Source organism: Megalobrama amblycephala, linkage group LG10 (genome assembly GCF_018812025.1).
Source record: "Megalobrama amblycephala isolate DHTTF-2021 linkage group LG10, ASM1881202v1, whole genome shotgun sequence".
NCBI classification, from domain to species: Eukaryota; Metazoa; Chordata; class Actinopteri; order Cypriniformes; family Xenocyprididae; genus Megalobrama; species Megalobrama amblycephala.
This window is the reverse complement of record NC_063053.1, coordinates 28487514-28508753: the sequence shown is the minus strand read 5'-3', so window position 1 is coordinate 28508753 and position 21240 is coordinate 28487514. Positions and strand designations below refer to the sequence as shown.

The 21240-nt window shown below is 35.5% G+C and overlaps 1 protein-coding gene across 1 annotated transcript; it reads left to right on the top strand.

Moving 5' to 3' along the window:
* The first annotated feature begins 1099 nt into the window (after nucleotides 1-1099).
* LOC125276352 (sushi domain-containing protein 2-like) lies at nucleotides 1100-16791 on the top strand. Its single transcript, XM_048203799.1, has 13 exons — nucleotides 1100-1290; nucleotides 1444-1642; nucleotides 2546-2694; nucleotides 3927-4094; nucleotides 4873-5047; nucleotides 7203-7404; nucleotides 9622-9916; nucleotides 10188-10331; nucleotides 10413-10571; nucleotides 13309-13557; nucleotides 13681-13959; nucleotides 15257-15433; nucleotides 16733-16791. The coding sequence occupies exons 1-13, from the start codon at nucleotides 1122-1124 to the stop codon at nucleotides 16750-16752; spliced, it is 2385 nt and encodes a 794-aa protein (XP_048059756.1). The 5' UTR covers nucleotides 1100-1121; the 3' UTR covers nucleotides 16753-16791.
* Nucleotides 16792-21240: the final 4449 nt, after the last annotated feature.

The following is a 21240-nucleotide window of genomic DNA, read 5'->3' as shown; positions in this document are numbered from 1 at the left end:
AAACAAAATGTCGCATTTTTTGCGATCCTGCATAATTCGTCATTTCACCGCAAAATAATCGCAAAAAATAATTGTATTCACAAAAATAGATAATATTATCTAAATTGAATTATCCCTAATTCCTAATTCTTAAAAGCTTCATTATTTTCACGAGGATATCCTACAGACCGTCGTGCAATGTGCATGCAGGCTATGTGGTCTGTGCGTCTGTGAAAGCGAAAGCGAATCTTTCTCACCTGCTGTAGTCTCGCATCCGTGCCAAGGAGCGGGTGAAGCGATTACGCGACTTGGATGAATGACAAATAAAAAGTATGATATGCCTGATAGCACTAAAAAAAGAGTTGATAAAAGCGCTGTATAAGCTACACGAACTCAATTCGGCTCTGACACACTGACCGACTGGCTGCGGATTCTGTGCATGCGTTTGCCGCCTGTCAGCGCTCGCGCGTGCATACCGAAATGTGTTATATTTCTAGGCTTATCGGCCTTGAACGGTCAAATAAACACACAATTATGCCTAAATGTCCATCTTGGTGGTTATGTCTTGAGTGAACAAATTTGGGACATGTGTCAGTGTTGGATCCGCTCATTACAGTAGGCCTAGGTCTTAAAGGGTTAGTTCACCCAAAAATGAAAATTCTGTCATTTATTACTTACCCTCATGCCGTTCCACACCCGTAAGACCTTCGTTCATCTTCGGAACACAAATTAAGATATTTTAGTTGAAATTCAATGGCTCCGTGAGGCCTTCATAGGGAGCAATGACACTTCCTCTCTCAAGATCCATAAAGGTACTAAAAACATATTTAAATCGGTTCATGTGAGTACAGTGGTTCAATATTAATATTATAAAGCGACGATAATATTTTGGTGCGCCAAAAAACACTGTTTTTTATATACACTGATTCATTTATGATCCGATGCTTCCTGAAGCAGTGTTTTGAAATCGGCCATCACTAAATAAGTTCGTTATTTTGTTTTGTTTTTTTGGCGCACCAAAAATATTCTCGTCGCTCGTCGTCATTTTGATCGCAAAAATCACAAAAAATATCGCGAAATCCTGGAGGGACTGGTTTAGAGAGAAAGAGAGAGAGAGAGAGAGAGAGAGAGGGACCTTTGTCATGTATGAACCACACATCTGTTTTAGTAGCCTATGCATACGACGCCATAAGCTGATACTCAAAACATCTCGGTTATTCCAGCCAGAAACAATGTTGTGCAAATATAAGGACAAAATCCATCTCTGTATGTTCATAGTGCTGTTTCTTCAGCTATTATCCAGGACTGCAGGTAAGTTCTTCATACATGTACTGGAGTAATAATCAAGTGTTGTGTTTCTATTGTTGGGCTTTTACAGAAACCCTATTCTGTCTTTTAGAGAAAGCAATTCAATGCCAAATTTGTGGAGCAATTGCAGCAATGTGTCTTTGCTTGCTTTCACAGCACAGTCATGTGCCAGAAGTTGTGGTGAGAAGTTTACTACATGCTCCTGTCATGCAACATGTGAATCTCTGAAGGACTGCTGTGCAGATTATAAACAGTTTTGCCTCGACATTGAACCACACTCCGGTTCTTTGCTGGGAGGAACAGACTTTAAAATCCTCAATGTTACATTTGAGCAGAACATTAACCTCACTTGCAGGTAAGAGAGCCACAAACCTTGCTGGTCCCCACTGACTTTCATGATATTAAAAAAAAAAAAAAAAAAAAAAAAAAAAAAGGAAGTCAATGAGGACCAGAAACTGTTTGGTTACCAACAGTCCTCATAATATCTTTTTTTTTAAATTTCCACAGTGAGTAAATTAGTTTTTATTTTTGGGTGAACTATCCCTTTAAGAATCCTGGATTCTGTGTTATTCATATAGCAATTCTTTATTATATACAATAATAATAATAGATATTTTTTATTAAGGTTGCCTTTGAATTTTTTTCCATACATTAGAAACAAATCAATTGATGCAGTATTCAAATAATTGTTGTAAAATAATTATTGCATAGCTATATCATGATTTATATATTTATATTTATTACAGGGTTATTAGAATTAACTAAAACCATAAATTACATATTCGTTATTAAAATATACAAAAACTTAAACTTATTTTATTTCAGCTAGCTACCAATGCAATATTTCTTATCCTTACTAATATATATATAATTTAATATATAAGTAATATTATATAGTAGTATACTTACTATGTAAGAACAGAATACTATTGCACAATGTTCAGCAGTCAAATATGATGATCTGGCATCAAGGAAGTTTTGGCTGAAGCTTGTTCCAAAATATTCCAAGTGTTTGTGTCTTGATTTTGTTCCTCCCAAATCCTCAAGGGCAAAGTCTAAGTTAAACATTTTTTTGGTATAAGTGGCTTTGGTGAAGGCTGAATGAGATAAGATGGAAGTGTTCTCATGTTACTGCCACTTTAGTGTGAATTGCTTTTTTGTATTCTTCAGTCGCTCTGATAAAAGCACATAGTAAATTAACTATTATTCTATCAGCGCTATAAATACAGTGCAGTGCTAAACAGAGTATGTTTCACAGGTTCAACTCAGAGATTTTGACAGAGGGCTATGTGGATGTGAGCGGCGTGGGTCACTGTATCTCTCCACTGCTCTATGAGTCGGGCTGGATCCCTTTTGAGGTGTCCACAGATGGAGTCAACTATGACAGAGCAGGGAGGTGGCTCTCAGGTGAGCTACAGTTATCATAGTACACACTAAGTTTTGTGGGAATGTCAAATAAAGGGTTAGTTCACCCAAAAATGAAATTTCTGTTATAAATTACTCACCCTCATGTCGTTCCAAACCCGTAAGACCTTTGTTCATCTTCAGAACACAAATTAAGATATTTTGATGGAATCCAAGAGGTTTTTTATCCTCCATTGAAAGCAGCAAATTACCACATTCAAGGTCCAGAAAAGTAGTAAAAACATAGTTAAAATAGTCAACGTGATACAGTGGTTCAACCTTAATGTTCTGAAGTGACGAGAATACTTTTTGTGCTCAAAAACAAAACAAAACATTGAACAAATTCACCTCTCCCCATCTCTCCTTTGCTACGCTATTTTTGTTGCAGCTTCCAGGTTCTACGTCCAAACGCTAGCTCAGTATTGGCCAACGCTGTTCACGTAAGCGCCACAATGCTTGTGTGTGATGCTGACGTAGGAGCCGGCCAATAATGAGCTAGCGTTTGGACGTAAACACGGAAACGGTGCACTGCGCCAACTGCTTAACAGACTGACGGATGAGGAAAAATTGTTGAATAAAGTTATTATTTTTGTTTTGTTTTTGCACACAAAAAGTATTCTATTCTCTTCATAACTTTAAGGTTGAACCACTGTAGTCACGTTGACTATTTTAACAGTGTTTTTACTACTTTTCTGGACCATGAATGTGGTAATTTTGTTGATTTCAATTGAGGATAACTTCTCGGATTTCATCAAAATATCTTAATTTGTGTTCTGAAGATGAACAAAGGTCTTACAGGTGTGGAACGACATGAGGGTGAGTAATTAATGACAGAAATTTCATTTTTGGGTGAACTAACCCTTTTGACCTAATTTGCTTTCTCAATGCACATTTGCATAGGCCTAAATGCTTGCTGACATTCCTTTCTAGAACATTCCTTTTGTGTTGTTCTTAGCTGATATCAGTTACTGTATGATTGTATGGTTTATTGCATAATGTACTGATTAGAATAATCAGTAATCCAAACTCCTGAGGCATTTGACATTTGACAACTCAAGTTCATTGGAATTTATTTGTCTTAAAGGGATAGTTCACCCAAAAATGAAAATTCTGTCATTATTTACTCACCATCATGTTGTTTCAAACCTGTATGAAATTATTTGGGTGAACTATCACACTATTACACTTTAATGCAGTAGTGCTTCTTTTAATGATAAGATTGATTGATTGATTAGTCCAAAACATTAGGCTGGGTTCTGTTTACAAGATCATTCTGGTCAATGCCACACAGTGGCAGTACTACGGCACACCAGATGTCAGCGGGGATTTAAAAATGATATGGATACCATCTCTAATAAAAGCAGAGAGAGTCAACATCGAGCTGTGGGGTTACAATGAGACTGGTAAGTAGATCACAAGTCTCAATATAGAAAAATATACATATACATGCATCCATCTACAGTATCTATCTATCTATCTATCTATCTATCTATCTATCTATCTGTGTCTGTCTATTGTTCTATCTTTCTGTTACTATTGTTCTGTCAATATGTCTATTGTTCTATCATTCTATCTACTGTTCTATCAATTGTTCTATGAATTTATCTCCTTTTGTCTGTCATTCTATTTATCATTCTATACAGTGTATCCTTTTAGTGTTCTGTCTGTTCTAGCTGTTGTTCTGTCTGAATCTGATGTTCTTCTATATTCTATCGGTTTTATATGTTGTTCTATCATTCTATCTGTCTGTCTAAGAATCTGTTATTTGATCTATTATTCTATAATTCTATCTATTATTTAATCTATCGTTCTGTCATTCTGTGAACCTGTTCTGTCTGTCTATCTATATTTCTGTTGTTCTGTCTCCGAAGCCATCTTTCATTCTGTCTGTTGTTCTATCAGTCTATTTATTGTTTCTGTTATTCTGTCTATTCTATCTATTGTTCTTTCTATAGTTCTGTCTACTGTTCTGTTGTTCTGTCTATTCTGTGAATCCGTCATTCTGTTGTTCTGTTCATCATTCTATCTATTGTTCTGTCTACTTACTGTTCTGTCATTCTATCTATCAATCCTCCCTTCTTTCTGTAGTTCTGTCTGTCTGTCTATTATTCTATCAATTGATCTGTCTATAGGAGATTATTATTAGGATTATCTAACATTATTATTATGATAAACTAACAGGAGAGTCATATTCTGCTAATTGGGAGGCAGAGTGGAAGTATCTGTACACTGTGGGCAGAGATGTGCCCAACAGTGGAGTTTTCAGTTTCACCCCACAGATTGCAGAAAAACCATACTTCCTTTGGGACATAGGGAGCATGCGGGTCAGCCCCAGCTCTAAACAAGACGGAGCCCAGTAAGAGCCTTTTTTTTTTCTCTCTTTTTTTTTTTTTTAAATCAGTAGGACCCATTTCTCAGAATTTAAGTCACTTTTTCAAAACAGTGAGCACAACAGCATTCCATGTGGGCTTAACTGTGGATCATTTATCAGTGGTTTAGCACAAAATGCATTCAACAAGGACATCTTTCAAATGACATGAATTCATTTCTCACTCAGACACCACCAAAACCCTATTACACAGTACCTGTTAAAAGTTTGAAAGAAGTCTCTCATGCTTACCAAGGCAGCATTGATTTAATCAAAAATACAGTAAAAACAGTAATATTGTGAAAGATTATTACCATTTAAAATAATTGCTTTCCATTTTAATATATTTAAAAATTCTATTTATTTCTGTGATGACAAAGCTGAATTTTCAGCATCATTACTCCAGTCTTCAGTGTCACATGATCCTTCAGAAATCATTCTAATATGCTGATTTGCTGCTCAAGAAACATTTATTATTATTATTATTATTATTATTAGCGGTGTCAAAAACTTTTTTTTTTTTTTTTTTGCTGCTTAACATATATTGCTGATTCACTTTCATAAGTCAAAGAGATTACTGTGATCTCATATGCAAAATCTCCTACATGTTCCTACTGTAGGTCTAAATTAAAGGTCCCGTTCTTCGTGATTCCATGTTTCAAACTTTAGTTAGTGTGTAATGTTGTTGTTAGAGTATAAATAAAATCTGTAAAATTTTAAAGCTCAAAGTTCAATGCCAAGCGAGATATTTTATTTAACAGAAGTCGCCTACATCGAACGGCCAGTTTGGACTACATCCCTCTACTTCCTTCTTTAATGACGTCACTAAAACAGTTTTTTGACTAACCTCCGCCCACAGGAATACACAAGAGTTGCATTTGTAGAGTGTGTTTGTCGCCATGTTGTTGAAACGCTGTTATTTTCATCCCGCAGTCCAATCACCGGGTCTGATTCCGGCTCAAATTGATAGGGTAAAATTAAAGACATGTTTACAATAACACTGAGCGCGTGCATCTCCACGTTATGGTAAGAGGCGTGACCTTTCCGGGCAAGATGCGCTAAACTGCTGTCGAATCACAACACAGGAACCGCTGGCACAATCAGAACTCGTTACGTGTTTCTGAAGGAGGGACTTCATAGAACAAGGAAGTCATCAGCCCGTTTTTATGACAGTGGAAACAGCGGTATACAGATAAGTAAATTATGTGAAAAATACTGTTTTTTTTTACACGCGAAACATGAACACATGTTATATTGCACACTATAAACACAATCAAAGCTTCAAAAAAAACACGAAAAACGGGACCTTTAAAGTCCGGAGTCCAGAATTTAAGTAAAGTGTTTTTTGGCAGCCGCCCCAAGGCTATGGAACAGTTTACCAGAGTATATTAGACAATCATTAACTTTGAGTGAATTTAAGAGACATTTAAAAAACATTTTTTTTACATTAGCTTTTGATCATGAATGAGTGATGATGAGGTATTGTTGTCGTAGGTATTGCTGTTAAAATGTTTCTCGAATGGTATTTGCAGATCTTTTGAAATGTGTTTTTTTATTTTTGTAATTTATTTTATTCTATCAATATATTGTACAGCACTGTGGTCAACACTATTGTTTTATTATGTGCCTTATAAATAAATTGGAATTGGAATTGGAATTGGAAAAGGGGGAAACTTTTAACAGTAAGTTAAATATGGACCATGTCACATTTACTACAGTGAATTCTAAACAGTGGAGAGCTGTTGTTCTTGTTTTGAAAAGAAATTTTACAAAAGAAATCATTGTGTAATACTACGTTGTTATTATTTTAGGTCATTGTTTTATGAGTGAAAAAGTATTTGATGGGTCACAAACCTTTGCTAGTTTTTTGGAAGAATGGTTGGATTTGAGACATGAAGTTTGAAGTGTTTTGTTATTTTTAGTGCATTTTGAATGTAAAATTAACTGTTGTGCCAAAATTAGGAGAACTGTGTGAAGAGTTTTGAAAAAAAAAAAACCAAAGTAATGAGAAATGGGTCCTAGCAATTGTTAAAATTAGTTTGTCTTTTTTTTAAGAGTTCATAGCATTTTATTAAAGCACTGTGGTTAAAACCAGTTGATTTCTTTTTTTGATGAATAACGGAGACAATAATGTTTTGCGCAGAGATGTTAACGCCCTGTGGAGTGGGGCACATGCGCTCGCCTGGCATCTAGAGGAGGCTTTCAGGAAGGACTCTGCTTGCTGGGCCCTGGAAAAGTGTATCAATTGGGATAAAGAAGAAAAAGCAATGGCCAACTTCCTTACAGAGATCACTGACTGCCCCTGCACACTGGCCCAAGCTCGTGCTGACACCGGGAGATTTCATGTGGGTAACAATAACCTTATCTAAACTTTATGTTAAAGTTGCATCACCAGCAACATCATAATTATTTGAGAATTTTGTATTCTCCACCTATCACAAATTCAGGCCTTTGTGATCATAGATACATGGGGTAAAATGGCTTTAATTAAATCAGCTAAATCTTTTTTTTTAAAGTGTCTATAGTTGAGATATGGATTTTATATGTGTGTGTGTGTACAGTAGTGGCCAAAAGTCGACTGTTTTTGAAGTTTTATTTTACTATTTTACATATATATATATATATATATATATATATATATATATATATATATATATATATATATATATATGTAAAATAGTAAAATATATATATATATAAATATATATATATACAGTACAGTCCAAAAGTTTGGAACCACTAAGATTTTTAATGTTTTTAAAAGAAGTTTCGTCTGCTCACCAAGGCTACATTTATTTAATTAAAAATACAGTAAAAAACAGTAATATTGTGAAATATTATTACAATTTAAAATAACTGTACTATTTAAATATATTTCACAAAGTAATTTATTCCTGTGATGCAAAGCTGAATTTTCAGCATCGTTACTCCAGTCTTCAGTGTCACATGATCCTTCAGAAATCATTCTAATATGATGATTTGCTGCTCAATAAACATTTATGATTATTTTCAATGTTGAAAACAGTTGTGTACTTTTTTTTTTCAGGATTCCTTGATGAATAGAAAGTTCAAAAGAACAGCATTTATCTGAAATACAAAGCTTCTGTAGCATTATACACTACCGTTCAAAAGTTTGGGGTCAGTAAGAATTTTTATTTTTATTTTTTTGAAAAGAAATTAAAGAAATGAATACTTTTATTCAGCAAGGATGCATTAAATCAATCAAAAGTGGCAGTAAAGACATTTATAATGTTACAAAAGATTAGATTTCAGATAAACACTGTTCTTTTGAGCTTTCTATTCATCAAATAATCCTGAAAAAATATATTGTACACAAATATTTTGTACAATTGTACACATTAAATGTTTCTTGAGCAGCAGATCAGCATATTAGAATGATTTCTGAAGGATCATGTGACACTGAAGACTGGAGTAATGATGCTGAAAATTCAGCTTTGCCATCACAGGAATAAATTACTTTGTGAAATATATTCAAATAGAAAACAGTTATTTTAAATTGTAATAATATTTCACAATATTACTGTTTTTTACTGTATTTTTAATTAAATAAATGTAGCCTTGGTGAGCAGACGAAACTTCTTTTAAAAACATTAAAAATCTTAGTGGTTCCAAAATTTTGGACTGTACTGTATATATATAAAATACAATATCATTACAATTTCAAATACCTGTTTTCTACTTTAATAGATTTATATATGTATTCATGTATGTATGTATTATGAAGGGAGACTCAGGCAGGGGATCCAAATGCAGCGTTTTATTAAAGGTAAGCGTGGTTGTACAAGCAGGGTCAAACAGGAGCAAACAGGTACAGCAGAGGGTAGACAGAATCGTAATCCAGGTACAGGCAGAGGTCAGGGCTGGCAGATATCACTCACAGGTCGGTATACAAAGCAAGGGTCAGGACAGGCAGCAACGGGTCAATAAACAGGGAACAGGCAAGAACGGTAACAACAAACAGGCAGACAGTAAACACAGGGGAACGCTCGGAATTGCAACAACAGTTAACAAGACTTTGCGGTGAGGTGGTGTGTGTGAAAGTCCTTTATAGTCCTGGTAATGAGCTGCAACTGGGTGTGGTGATCAGTGTAGTGTGCTAGGCTGTATGTGGCAACAGGTGATTGGTGTGGAGTGAACATGTGACTGACAGGGAGGATTGTGGGAAGTGTAGTCCGGGAACTGACAGGAGCAGACGGTGATCGTGACAGTATGCATGTGTAACATATATATTACACATGCATACATACATACATAAATACATACACACTGGTATACAAAGTTGCTAATTTGTATAATTTGTATTAAATATGCAAAATTCACAAAAAATATTTAAAAACAGAAAATGTCCACTATCTATTCATGAGGTTGCAAGTACATTTTGTAATGGTCGATATCGCCCAATTAAATTATACTGATACCAAAACTGCATGTGGGGAAATTACACAGTAACAGCAACACACTGTAGAAAATATCCAAATCTAACTTATTTAATAACCTATTCTCATTCATGTAAAATACATTTTATTCGGTTTTATATTTAGCCTGTTGATATATTGTTTTCTTGCAGTCCTGAGTATGGTGCCGGTCAGCAGTGTTGCTATGACAGCACTGGAGCTCAGGTGCTCACAGGCGACTCTATTGGTGGCAGCACCCCTGATCGAGGGCATATCTGGGGGGCGCCGCCATACAAGAAGCCTCCTAGAGTTCCAGCATTCTCACACTGGAAGTATGATGTCATCAGTTTTTTCTACTGCTGCCTGTGGTCAGACAACTGTGAATACTACATTACCCACCGTCCGTCCAGCGACTGCAGAACATATCGTCCTCCTAGAGCAGGTAAAGAAAATATCTGTCTTTTTTTTTCTTTTATTCATTGTTATGTTTAATGTTATTTTGTTTTCTATTATTATTATTTTCTATTTACATTTTTGCCACTTTTATTGACAGTAATACTAGAGAAATCACAGAAAATTATAAAGAGAAGATTGGTGTTTGATGGAGAAATGTCATGAACCAGATGCAACCAAATGCAAACTTGTAAAATCTGAAAGGCCACTGCTCTAAATCTTTATATTTTTGTTCAATTGTTGTTTTTTTCCTCCTTTAGCTGCTGTCCTTGGTGACCCTCACTTCATGACATTCGATGGCGTGTCTTTCACCTTCAATGGGAAAGGAGAGTACAGTCTTGTTCACTCTTCAGCCTATGAGCTGTCTGTGCAAGGCAGGACTGAACCAGTGAAATCAGAGAATGGTGAGTTCTATAACCTCCATATTATGGATGGATTTAATCAGACCTCTTACATTGAGTCGGCTACGAAAATTGTCCTTTCAGGTTCTGTGGTTATGGCAACACGACTCTGTTCAGTGGCAATGAGGGAGAAAGACTCTGATGTCATTGAGGTGCGTCTTGGAGACCAAGTAGATGAGCTCCAGGTCTTAATGAACCAACAGGTGCTTTCCTTTTCTGAACAAAAATGGATCGACCTTAAGGGTAAGACCAGTTTATTTATACTCTCAAAGTCCCTTTAAGACAAGTCATTTCACTCGGCGGCCATCTTTGAAATGCCTCTCGGGCATCCAAGTGCAGTTCCTATCTCATTGAATGGGGAAACATCAAATGCTCTAAAGCTGTTTACCAAACTTTCGATTAAATTTCATATTTGAAATCACCAATGAAATATGACAACAACTGTCTCATAAATATTGTTTCTAAACGCTCGAATCATGACAAAAAACTATATTTTTCAGGCTGGATCAAGCTAATGCGCAAACGCAGTCCTAAATGCGCGTCTCTTGTGCCTCATTTCGGAGGCGCGCATCTGACTGTTTCTATAGAAATAAGTAATAGGGTACTTGAGTAGAGCGAGTAGTTCATTTAAGTTGACATAATTTCTCAATGTAAGCATTGACATCCACAGTTTCTGTTAATAAGATGAAAAATCATAGTTTGTTATGCTTAGCAGACGAATTTTATGGGCCATCTGTTCTCAGTAAATATAGACTTGTTGCCATCTACAGTATTTGAGTTAGTTGTTTATATACAGTAGGTAGTCAACCAAAATGCCTATTACCGCTGTGGTAGATTTTCCAAGACGCACCTGACTTAAGTTACCTTCCTGAGGCGTCTCCTAATCAACACCCGAGTGTCTCCTAATCAACACTCAATAAATTTCCTGATCTTTCAGAGCGTCTCCGATCATCAAAAAATATCACCAGGTTAATAGTTCAGATTACTCAATAGGTTAAAACAATTTTGTAAAGACTATTTTTTATCCTTAGAAGGATGCTGTCTAGCCACTTGTTACAACACTCAGTCCTAGTGACTTTTTCTCTATTTCAAAGTTAGATTATTATTAGGCCTGTAGAAGAAAAGATGTTAGTTCATTATTAATTAGTTAAAAAATTCCATCACACCGCCACCTCTAAATACAACCCATTCACATGTGACACTTGTTCGAGAAATCGACACTTGTTCGAGAAATCACCACCAGGTAGTGCAAAGGGACGGTTTGCAACATTGCTCAGTAAGGCTGTAATTGTGATCTTTTTACTTGTAAATGAAGATAAAATAATGAAATAAATTGCTGGTAATATTAATAACGATAGTAATATACACTACGTTCCAAATTATTATGCAAGTGACATATCAGTAAGATTTCAGTAGAATAAACATTCAGATTTTAGTTTTTCTAAGAAAATGTTTGTTTGTTTATTTATACATGTCTTTTTAGATAACTGGTATCAATCTCAAACAAAATAATTTGCCAGATCTATAGAAACCCTACTTAGAGGTTGTTCCACATTATTAAGCAAGTCACAGTTCTCATGCAATATGAGATGAAGAAAGATCTTTCTGAAGATGAAAAGCATGAAATGGTGCAATGTTGTGCAAAAGGAATGAAAACAACTAATATTGTGTGAAACTGAATGGAGATTATCAAATTATCATAAGATTTGTGAGTGATTTAGAGCACAGCAGAACTCGGTCAGATAAAGGCTTATTGAGGAAAGTTCCTGTCAAAAAAATTAATTGTATTAAAAAGGCAGCTATAAAAAAGCCAGTGTTGAGCAGCAAACAGGTATTTGAAGCTGCTGGTGTCTCTGGAGTCTCGAGATCTTCTCCATGCAGGCTGGCAGTTGTGCGTAAAGATGCATTTCAGCCACTCCAAACCAAACCTCACAAAGAGAAACATTTACAGTGGGTTTAGAAGTACATGAAGACTCATTTTTAAATAGTTTTATTCACTAACTAATGCCGTACTACAACGGATGGTCTAAATCAATGGACTTCTGGATGGTTGATGAATGGCCACCACAATCCAACAAGACTGTGACGTCAGCAGGGAGCTGGCGGGTGATGATTTGGGCTGGAATATTGGGAAGTGACGTGGAGGGTATTTAAATGACTTTTGCAAGATATGTGGAGTTCATAACTGGCCATTTTCAGCTATGGTATAAAAAGGAGGATAGTGCCTTCTGAAATACAATGCACTATGCACTATCCCATGCTGCAAAAAAACACCACAGCAATAAAACTGTTTGAAAATGTATTTCTACACCCACTGTAAATGTTTCTCTTTGTGAGCTTTGGTTATTGGTGGCTAAAATGCATCTTTACGCTCAACTGCCAGCCTGCATGGAGAAGATCTCAAGACTCCAGAGACACCAGGAGCTTCAAATACCTGTTTGCTGCTCAACACTGGCTATTTTAATAGCTGCCCTTTTAATACAATTCATTTTTTTGACAGGAACTTTCATTAATAAGCCTTTATCTGACCGAGTTCTGCTGTGCTCTAAATCACTCACAAATCTTGTGATAATTTGATAATCTCCATTCAGTTTCACACAATATTAGTTGTTTTTATTCCTTTTGCACAACATTGCACCATTTCATGCTTTTCATCTTCAGAAAGATCTTTCTTCTCCTCATATTGCATGAGAACTGTGACTTGCTTAATAATGTGGAACAACCTCTCAGTAGGGTTTCCATAGATCTGGCAAATTATTTTGTCTGAGATTGAGAGCAGTTATCTAAAAAGACATGGATAAATAAACAAACAAATATTTTCTTAGAAAAACTAAAATCTGAATGTTTATTGTACTGAAAACTTACTGATATGTCACTTGCATAATAATTTGGAACGCAGTGTACAGTATATGATGCATCTGTTTCTTTCTGGTCTATTTTACAGTCTCTGTTGTCTGTTTTTTTTTCTGTGTCATTTCAGGTGTTTTTGTTTTTTCCCCTAAACCTACTAATGTGACGGTGATGTTTCCGTCGGGGACAGGAGTAGAGGTCCGAGCAGGTGGAGGGGTCATGACCCTTACTGTTCTACTGCCCCATGACTTACACAACCACACACAGGGTTTGCTCGGTACAATGAATGATGACCCTGAAGATGAATTCACCTCTAGAAATGGCGTGATCATCCCTTCCAATAGCAGTGCACAGGACATATTCACCTATTGTGCTGGCTGTGAGTAACCATTCCACTTCACTTTCACATTACTTTACTCAATGTACTTGCCATTTCAAGCTATAGTTTAAATGTTTTGCCTGCTTTCTTCCTCACACAATACCATGTGTTTTTCTTCACCAGGGGCCATTACGAATGAGACTTCACTGTTTACATATGACTCAACCCACCTCCTGAATGAATATTATTATGCCCCAAAGCACGATCCGTCATTTATCCCTAACTTTTCTATGACTGAAGACCCAGAGGATCCCCTGCTAGAGCCAATGCTGAACCTATGTGCAGGAGAGGGGGCTTCCTTCTGTAAATATGATACATTAAGCATGCGCAGTCTGCAACAAGGCAATGCCACACTACTGGCCTACCGGAGTCATACGTCCACCAAGAAAGCTCTGGAACCTGGTAAGTGGGAACACAGGGAACCTATTCTGAAGAAGCTTCCAATTCAAACTATTTGGATTTTTTGCAGGAATGTTAATTACAGTATTTCCTTTTCTAGATTTCTGTATGATTTAGGTGCTCTGTCTCAATACACTTTAAAGAGCTTGGATTTCCGGCCCTAAAATCTTGAATGAATGAGCCGCGTTCAAAGCTGCCTTAACATAAACCCACTCATCAAATATGTATTCCTGCATCAATTAATTCTACATCAAATTAATTCTACATTATACAAGTTATGTTACTTGGCACCATAAAGTTGATAGTTAATGAAATGCCTAATCAAGCATAGATAATAGATCTATTATTAATTATAGATTATAGTTTATTATTATTATCTATGGAATCGCTAATTAATATTATATTTTATTCATTTGCCTTAAGCCTAACAAAACCATGGAATAATTACTGTAACTTCAGGCTTTTTGCTAAATTTTGCAACACACTGGCATTTTTCTATTTTTTTATTTTATTTAATTTTACTTTTTGTGTTGGTTATTATTATTATAAGTAGTAGTAATAATAATAATAATAATAATAATAACTAGAGCCTTTTGTAGCTAATTGCTTAATTTTACAACAGGCATTTTGTTGAATATTTATTTTATTTATTATTATTTTTTGTTGATTTATTATTAATATTACTATTAGTAGTAGTAGTATATACTGATAATATTATTATTATATTTTATTTATTCGCATTAAACCTAACAAAAACGTGGTAAAATGACTAACTTTTTGCTAAATTTTTTAAATTTAATTTGTAATTTTTGTGTTTATTATCATTATTATAATTATGTATTAGTAATATTAATACTACTACTACTACTAATAATAATAATAACTAAAACCTTTTTTTGAACTTGCTAATTGCTTAATTTTACAAGACATTCTGCTGAATTATTTTATTTTATATTTTATTACTGATTATCTTCTAAAAGGTGCTTACTGTGCTCACCTGAAGTTTGTATTTGCGCTATTTTTTACACATGCTCATAGATGTCTTGTCATAAGTTATGCATTTATATTTTGTTAAGAGGTTAAAGACCAATGCCAGCATTATATAGGTCCATCTACATTTAGCTTTTCACTGAACTTTAAACATCATCAGTTGCAGATTATTATACAGCAGCACACTATTAAAAATGTCATCGCTGACCATGTCTCAGATATAAAGCATTAGAGACTTGCGTATGATCTGACTGTTATCTGTATAACATATTTTTATGACTTTGTAATGGCTGTAACTTTGTGATCTCAGTGCAATGCTGTGGTTGGCTACCACCACCTAACCACGGTCAGAAGGAAGGAACCGTTTACCTGGAGGGGGCAACGGTCACATTCTCATGTAACAGTGGATATCGCCTCTATGGGTCCCAGGAACGCACCTGTCAAGGGGACGGCATGTGGTCTGGACAGGATACACACTGTGTGGCTGGTAGGTAAAAGCCTACTGGTGAAAAAAAATCTGAAAAATTCTGTCATCATTTACTCAACCACATGTCTTTCTTAACCACTAGATGGCAGTGTTTCCCTTTTCAAAGTTCATATCCCTGTGTGGTAATTCTTTGAAGGCTGAAGTAGAGTATTCTAGTTTTCTAGGGTTCGTTGGATAACTGAGGAGCCAAAACAAAGCAACAACCCGCTTTGTAAAACACATCAGGCCTGCGATCCAAATAATCTTGCAATGAATTTACTGAATGCACTCTAATGCAAACATGTTGGGTAATTCTTTTTTGTTTATAAAAAAGATTTTTTCCCCCAATAAGTAAATGTGGTACTGTTGGCGTTCAGCCAATGCTTTGAAGCTTGTAGTTTGTCAAACATGATATTGGTCAATCTTTGCCATTTATTTGCTGGTAGTAAAAGTACATTACATACAAGTACACTTTTTGAGTCAATAAAGCAGACATTATCTGCTTTGATTAATGATGGCCGAGTTTATTATCCAGCTTGATAATTTTTTTTGTAAACTCTGAAACGTTCAGATAAAGGGTTTTTATTAAACTCACACACAGTTACTGTAGCATCTGGACCAATCAGGCACACAATTATTCATTATATTTAATGAATTACCCATAAACTCACTCTATCAAAGCTCTGTGAACCCATCCCCCTAAAACTGCAACTAGCATCCCAAACGTAGCTACACCACAGGCAGAACTAGGTGTCCTGTTACATGGTACTTTTACGATCAGAAATAATTTTGCAGAGATTAGTGACTCTGACTTAATTCTTTCTGAGAAGGACAAATAAACTCTCTTAATCCTATGTATTCTTTATATAACCACTTGGGAAATGTATAAACATGTATAAAATTTCCCCATCTCATGACTTTCCTTTTATAGGCTTTATTCTATGTATTAATTCTCTCTTTTGAACTATTTTGGTATTAATGTTCTAAAGTTACAAATGTATAGTTAACTGAAATCACATTGGTAGCATGTTTGGTATCTACGGACTCCAACTTTCGTTTCCTATTTGGCAATTTATGTTACATGTTACTAACTCTGTGACACGTTAGTATTATAAGAATCTAGAAGGTTCTTCTCTCATTCATCCAATCCAGTGTCTTATGCTAATATCTTGCTACAAACAAAGACTCGTAAAACTTCCCTCTGAAAGGGAAACTCCTTATTGCCTCAGACACCTGAGGGTGTAACATCTTCACCCCTTATATTCACTGATCACAAGATCAAATCTCTCTTCTCTTTTACTGACAAATGCTGATGTCAAGATGACGCTGTAAGAAGCTAGAAGCTTCTAAGGAACCCCAAGCTTGTGCCAGGCTTCGGCCTAGAAACTTCCATTCACCAAAGATCCTCTGAATCCAACTGGTTCTCTTTCATCAAGACAATATCAGCAAAGATTCAACGGGAGCCTCCACAAATTGCATCAGGACAGTTTTAATTCAACTTGGAGAGACATGCAAGTATCAAACTTAGTCTCATTATCGGATACATTGAGTATCCTTACCCCTTTTAAAGAAGGGCCTGTTAAAACTAAACTGATGGTTTGCTCAAGGCTGTTGATCTGCTGAATGTCAAACAATGCTGTAACTTCTTGCTTCCTGTACTCTGCTTTAGCTTTCTCTTTCCCTTGGTAAACTGTATGCATGTATGTGTGTGAATGTTAGAGTAGTTAAGTGTTTAGTTAATAAAGTCTTGTTCATGTCACATGTAAAGTTGCCCGTGTTTTGCGCTCATATACTGGAGTCCCTATTCATGCAGATCCTGACTACAGGCTCTTAGTAGTACTGTACAATAAGATTGTTATTTCCCATAACCTGGAAATGAACATTTCTTGTGTAGATGCTCTTTTATTAGCGCACCATTACTGCAGGCCATCATTCGCTCGCCGCCATCTCACACAGCTAAACAGATCATTATTTATTACCAGGAAATTGTAGGAGAGCATTTTTCTAGATATATGGGTGCTCACAGACAGGGCACCGCTCACACTGCTGTGGTCAGGCAGGTCGGTAATGCACGAAGGGATTTATTAAACTTTTGGCATTGAGACTGAATTTAACAGGTCATTTGTTTTCGAAAATGACCGATCGTTTCCCTAGAAAAGCGATTCGGAGCGTGTATCAAACTGCCAAAGTCAAGTGATTTTAGTAAACGAGGCTTCATTACGTCATCACTGTTTCGAAACAGTTCGAAATTTCAATGTTTCACCGGTAGAGGGCGATGAAGAAGTAAGCATGGAAAGCATATACGATGCTATTCACACTCTGTCACAAAGATTTGAGGAAAGACTGGATGCGTTTGAAAGAAAGTTTGAAAACTTTCAACAGCGCATCTAAAATAACGAAAAAGGGGTGACAGAAAATAAAAATGAAATAATTCAACTCAACGCGCAAGTGGATAGGCTGACAAAAGAGAACAAGGAGCTGAAGGAAAGATGCCGGGAAATCGAGCGATACAGAAGACAATGGAATCTCAAATTGATCGGGTTACCGGAGAAGGAAAACGAGGATATAAGAGAGACGGTGATCGGTATTCTCACAAGAGTGATTCCGATTTCAGTAGAGAAACTACGAGACAAGGTTGATACTGTCCATCATCTGGGAAAGAAAGATGATCCCGCCTTCAATATGAGACCACGACCGATCATCATGCAGTTTGGTATGAGGACGATGAGGGACGAGATCTGGAGGAGGTCGAGGGAGGCCAGAGTCTGCAAGGAGCTGCATGTCCAATTCAGACAGGACTGGTCAAAAGAGGATTGTGAAGCCCGGGCAAAGCTGTATCTTACGGTACAGGAGGCCAGACGTAACGGGAAGAAAGCTTAATTGAAGGAAGGGTATGCTATTATAGACGAAAAAGAGTGGAGGCACCTTTCATAGGTTAAGTATAGTGTCATCACCTTGATTCAGAAAGTTTGATTAAGGGGACTGTTACTGTTAATGTCAAAGTTGAAATCTATGACAGATTGTTCATTCCTGCCTTAAATCCTATTTTTTAAGCGCATTTAAGAGCGTGTATTTTGTTTCATGTGTATGTCTATTGTTTTTAGTTCTATAAATGTTCGAGGTTTAAAGAATAACATTAAGCGTAAGGCCATTTTTTTATTTTGTAAGGAAGTTAAAGCCAACCTTATTTGAGACACATTCTAACAAGGTCGATGAAAAAAGCAACAATGGGGAGACAATATTTTGTATTCACATGGAACTTCTCATTCTGCAGGTGTGATTTTATTTGTTAGGTTTGTAGGGAAAATTATTGATTGTAAAAGTGATGAAGCAGGTCACTGGCTAATGGTTGTGTTGGAAGTATTTGATTTTAAAATGATTTTGATTAATGTATATGGGTACAACAACAGGTCTCTCAATAGAAATATGATGTTAAAGTTAAATCAAGCTATCAGGGAATGGAGTGCAACTTATGGTACGGATAGCATAATAATAGGAGATGACTTTAATATAGCACCTAATTCCTGGCTTGACAGAAAACCTCCCAAGGGGTTACAACCAGAATATAATGACATGTTAAATAATTTTTGTTTATCCAATAACCTGGTAGATTATTGGAGAGTGACACACCCTAACACAATGCAATTTACATGGATCAGCCCAGCAGATGCTAACTCAAGATTAGATTATTGGCTTGTGTCTCCAAATATTACTAATCTTACACCAAAATGTGATATTCAATCATCTCCTCTTACGGACCATTGTCTTATTGGGTTGTCACTATCAATAGTCAAACAAAAAAAAAAAAATCAAACAATATTTGGAAATTTAACAATACCTTGTTACTGAACGAAGAATTCTGTAACCAGATTAGAATAATATGTCTTGAAACTAATGACATGGATTTGTCAGATATAAGTAAATGGGAGTGGTTTAAATTTCGAGTAAAGCAACAAGCTATTGAAACTGGAAAGAACATTGCCGACAACCGTAAACATAAACAAAAGGAAATAGTTGAAAAGATAAGTTTATTATGTGGAAAACCTAACATAACTGTAGAAGAGACACAAGAGTTACACATGCTTCAGAACCAATTAGATGTTATATACTTGGAGAAGGCAAAAGGCGCCTTTGTAAGATCAAAAGCCAAATGGATGGAGCAGGGGGAAAAAAACTTATCATATTTTTATAGCCTTGAAAAACGGAGACAGACTAAAAAATGTATAACAAAATTAAACCAAAATGGAAATATTATTCAAGACACAAATAAAATAACAGAGGAAGTATGTCAATTCTATAGTAACTTATATAAGAAAAAATTTCAGAGTGACAATTGTGATGCCTTTCTGAAAAGTGTAAACAAAAATGTAATAAAACTAACAGATGAAGACAAATTTTTACTAGAAAGAGATGTAACCTTAACAGAAATTGAAACAGCTTTAAAACAAATGAAAAATGGCAAATCACCGGGCATTGATGGTTTATCTATAGAATTTTTTAAGACTTTTTGGACAGATATTAAAAATTTATTATTTAACGCGTATCTTGATTGCATAAAAAATTGTCAGTTATCCCCTACAATGAAAACTGGTCTGATAACCTTGTTGCCCAAACCCAATAAAGACTTATTACTATTAGATAATTGGAGACCTATAACTCTACTTTGCAAAGATTATAAATTACTAGCTTTGGTATATGCTAACAGAGTAAAAAATGTCTTGAACAATTTAATAGACGAATTTCAGTCAGCTTTTATTAAAGGTAGACAAATTCATAACAATGTGAGACTAATTATGGACATGTTAGATTACCAGAGCCTTATTAACACAGAAAGCCTAATATTGTTTATTGATTTTTTTTCAAGGCATTTGATTCTATTGAACATGACTTTTTACTGAAATCGCTCCAACTTTTTGGGTTTGGCAACAACTTTTGTAAGGTAATCAGAATGTTTTATGACCAAGTATATAGTTATATTTCACTTCAATCAGACATCACTCCAAGAATCAATGTCTCTTGTGGAATAAGACAAGGGTGCCCAATTTCACCAAAATTATTCATTCTCTGTACGTAGCTTTTGGCCTTTTTTGTAGTAAATAATAAAGACCTTGAAGGGATAAAAGTTTGTGACACCGAATTGAAAATAAGCCAATTTGCTGACGATACAGTGATATTTCTAAAGGACAAATCAATTCTTCAGAAGGCTTTAAATGCGATTTCTGTTTTTTCAAGGGCATCAGGCCTTTGCCTTAATCTAAAAAAAAAAGTGAAATATTACCCTTGTATAATTGCACTGAGACAGTTTTGGATATTTTTGGATGATTCCAGTTAAGAATGATGTTAAATACTTGGGCATTCACTATTTTAGGACGTAACCTATTGTCAAAATCAGAAGGGATTTCTAAATTAATTTACCCAAGTTATTCTCTCTATATTAGTTCACAAAACATAAGAAAAGCAAATACTATAATTTACCAATTCATTTGGCGTAATAAAACGCACTACATTAAAAAAATCACAACTTGTAAAGGACTGTAATAAAGGGGGGTTAAAAACAATTGATTTTGAATCTATGGTTGGAGTTTTTATAGTTAACTGGGTAAAAGCCTTTTTAGATAAACCTGACTCTCTATGGTATCATATTTCCAAAAATATTTTTGATAAAGTGGGAGGCTTAGAGTTTCCTTTAAAGTGCGATTTCGAGGTATCCAAATTGCCAGTAAAACTGAATATCATAAACAATTTCTTCATTACTGGAAGATGGTATTTACTCATAATTTTACACCACATGGCTCCACCTTGTGGAACAACAGAGTGATATCAATAAG

Excerpts from the sequence above, each read along its gene's own strand:
- LOC125276352 (XM_048203799.1), top strand. The coding sequence starts at position 1,122 with ATGTATGAACCACACATCTGTTTTAGTAGCCTATGCATACGACGCCAT. Across the intron at positions 9,917-10,187 it reads ATATCGTCCTCCTAGAGCAG|CTGCTGTCCTTGGTGACCCT; the intron begins GTAAAGAAAATA and ends TTCCTCCTTTAG. Across the intron at positions 15,434-16,732 it reads GGATACACACTGTGTGGCTG|ATGACGCTGTAAGAAGCTAG; the intron begins GTAGGTAAAAGC and ends GCTGATGTCAAG.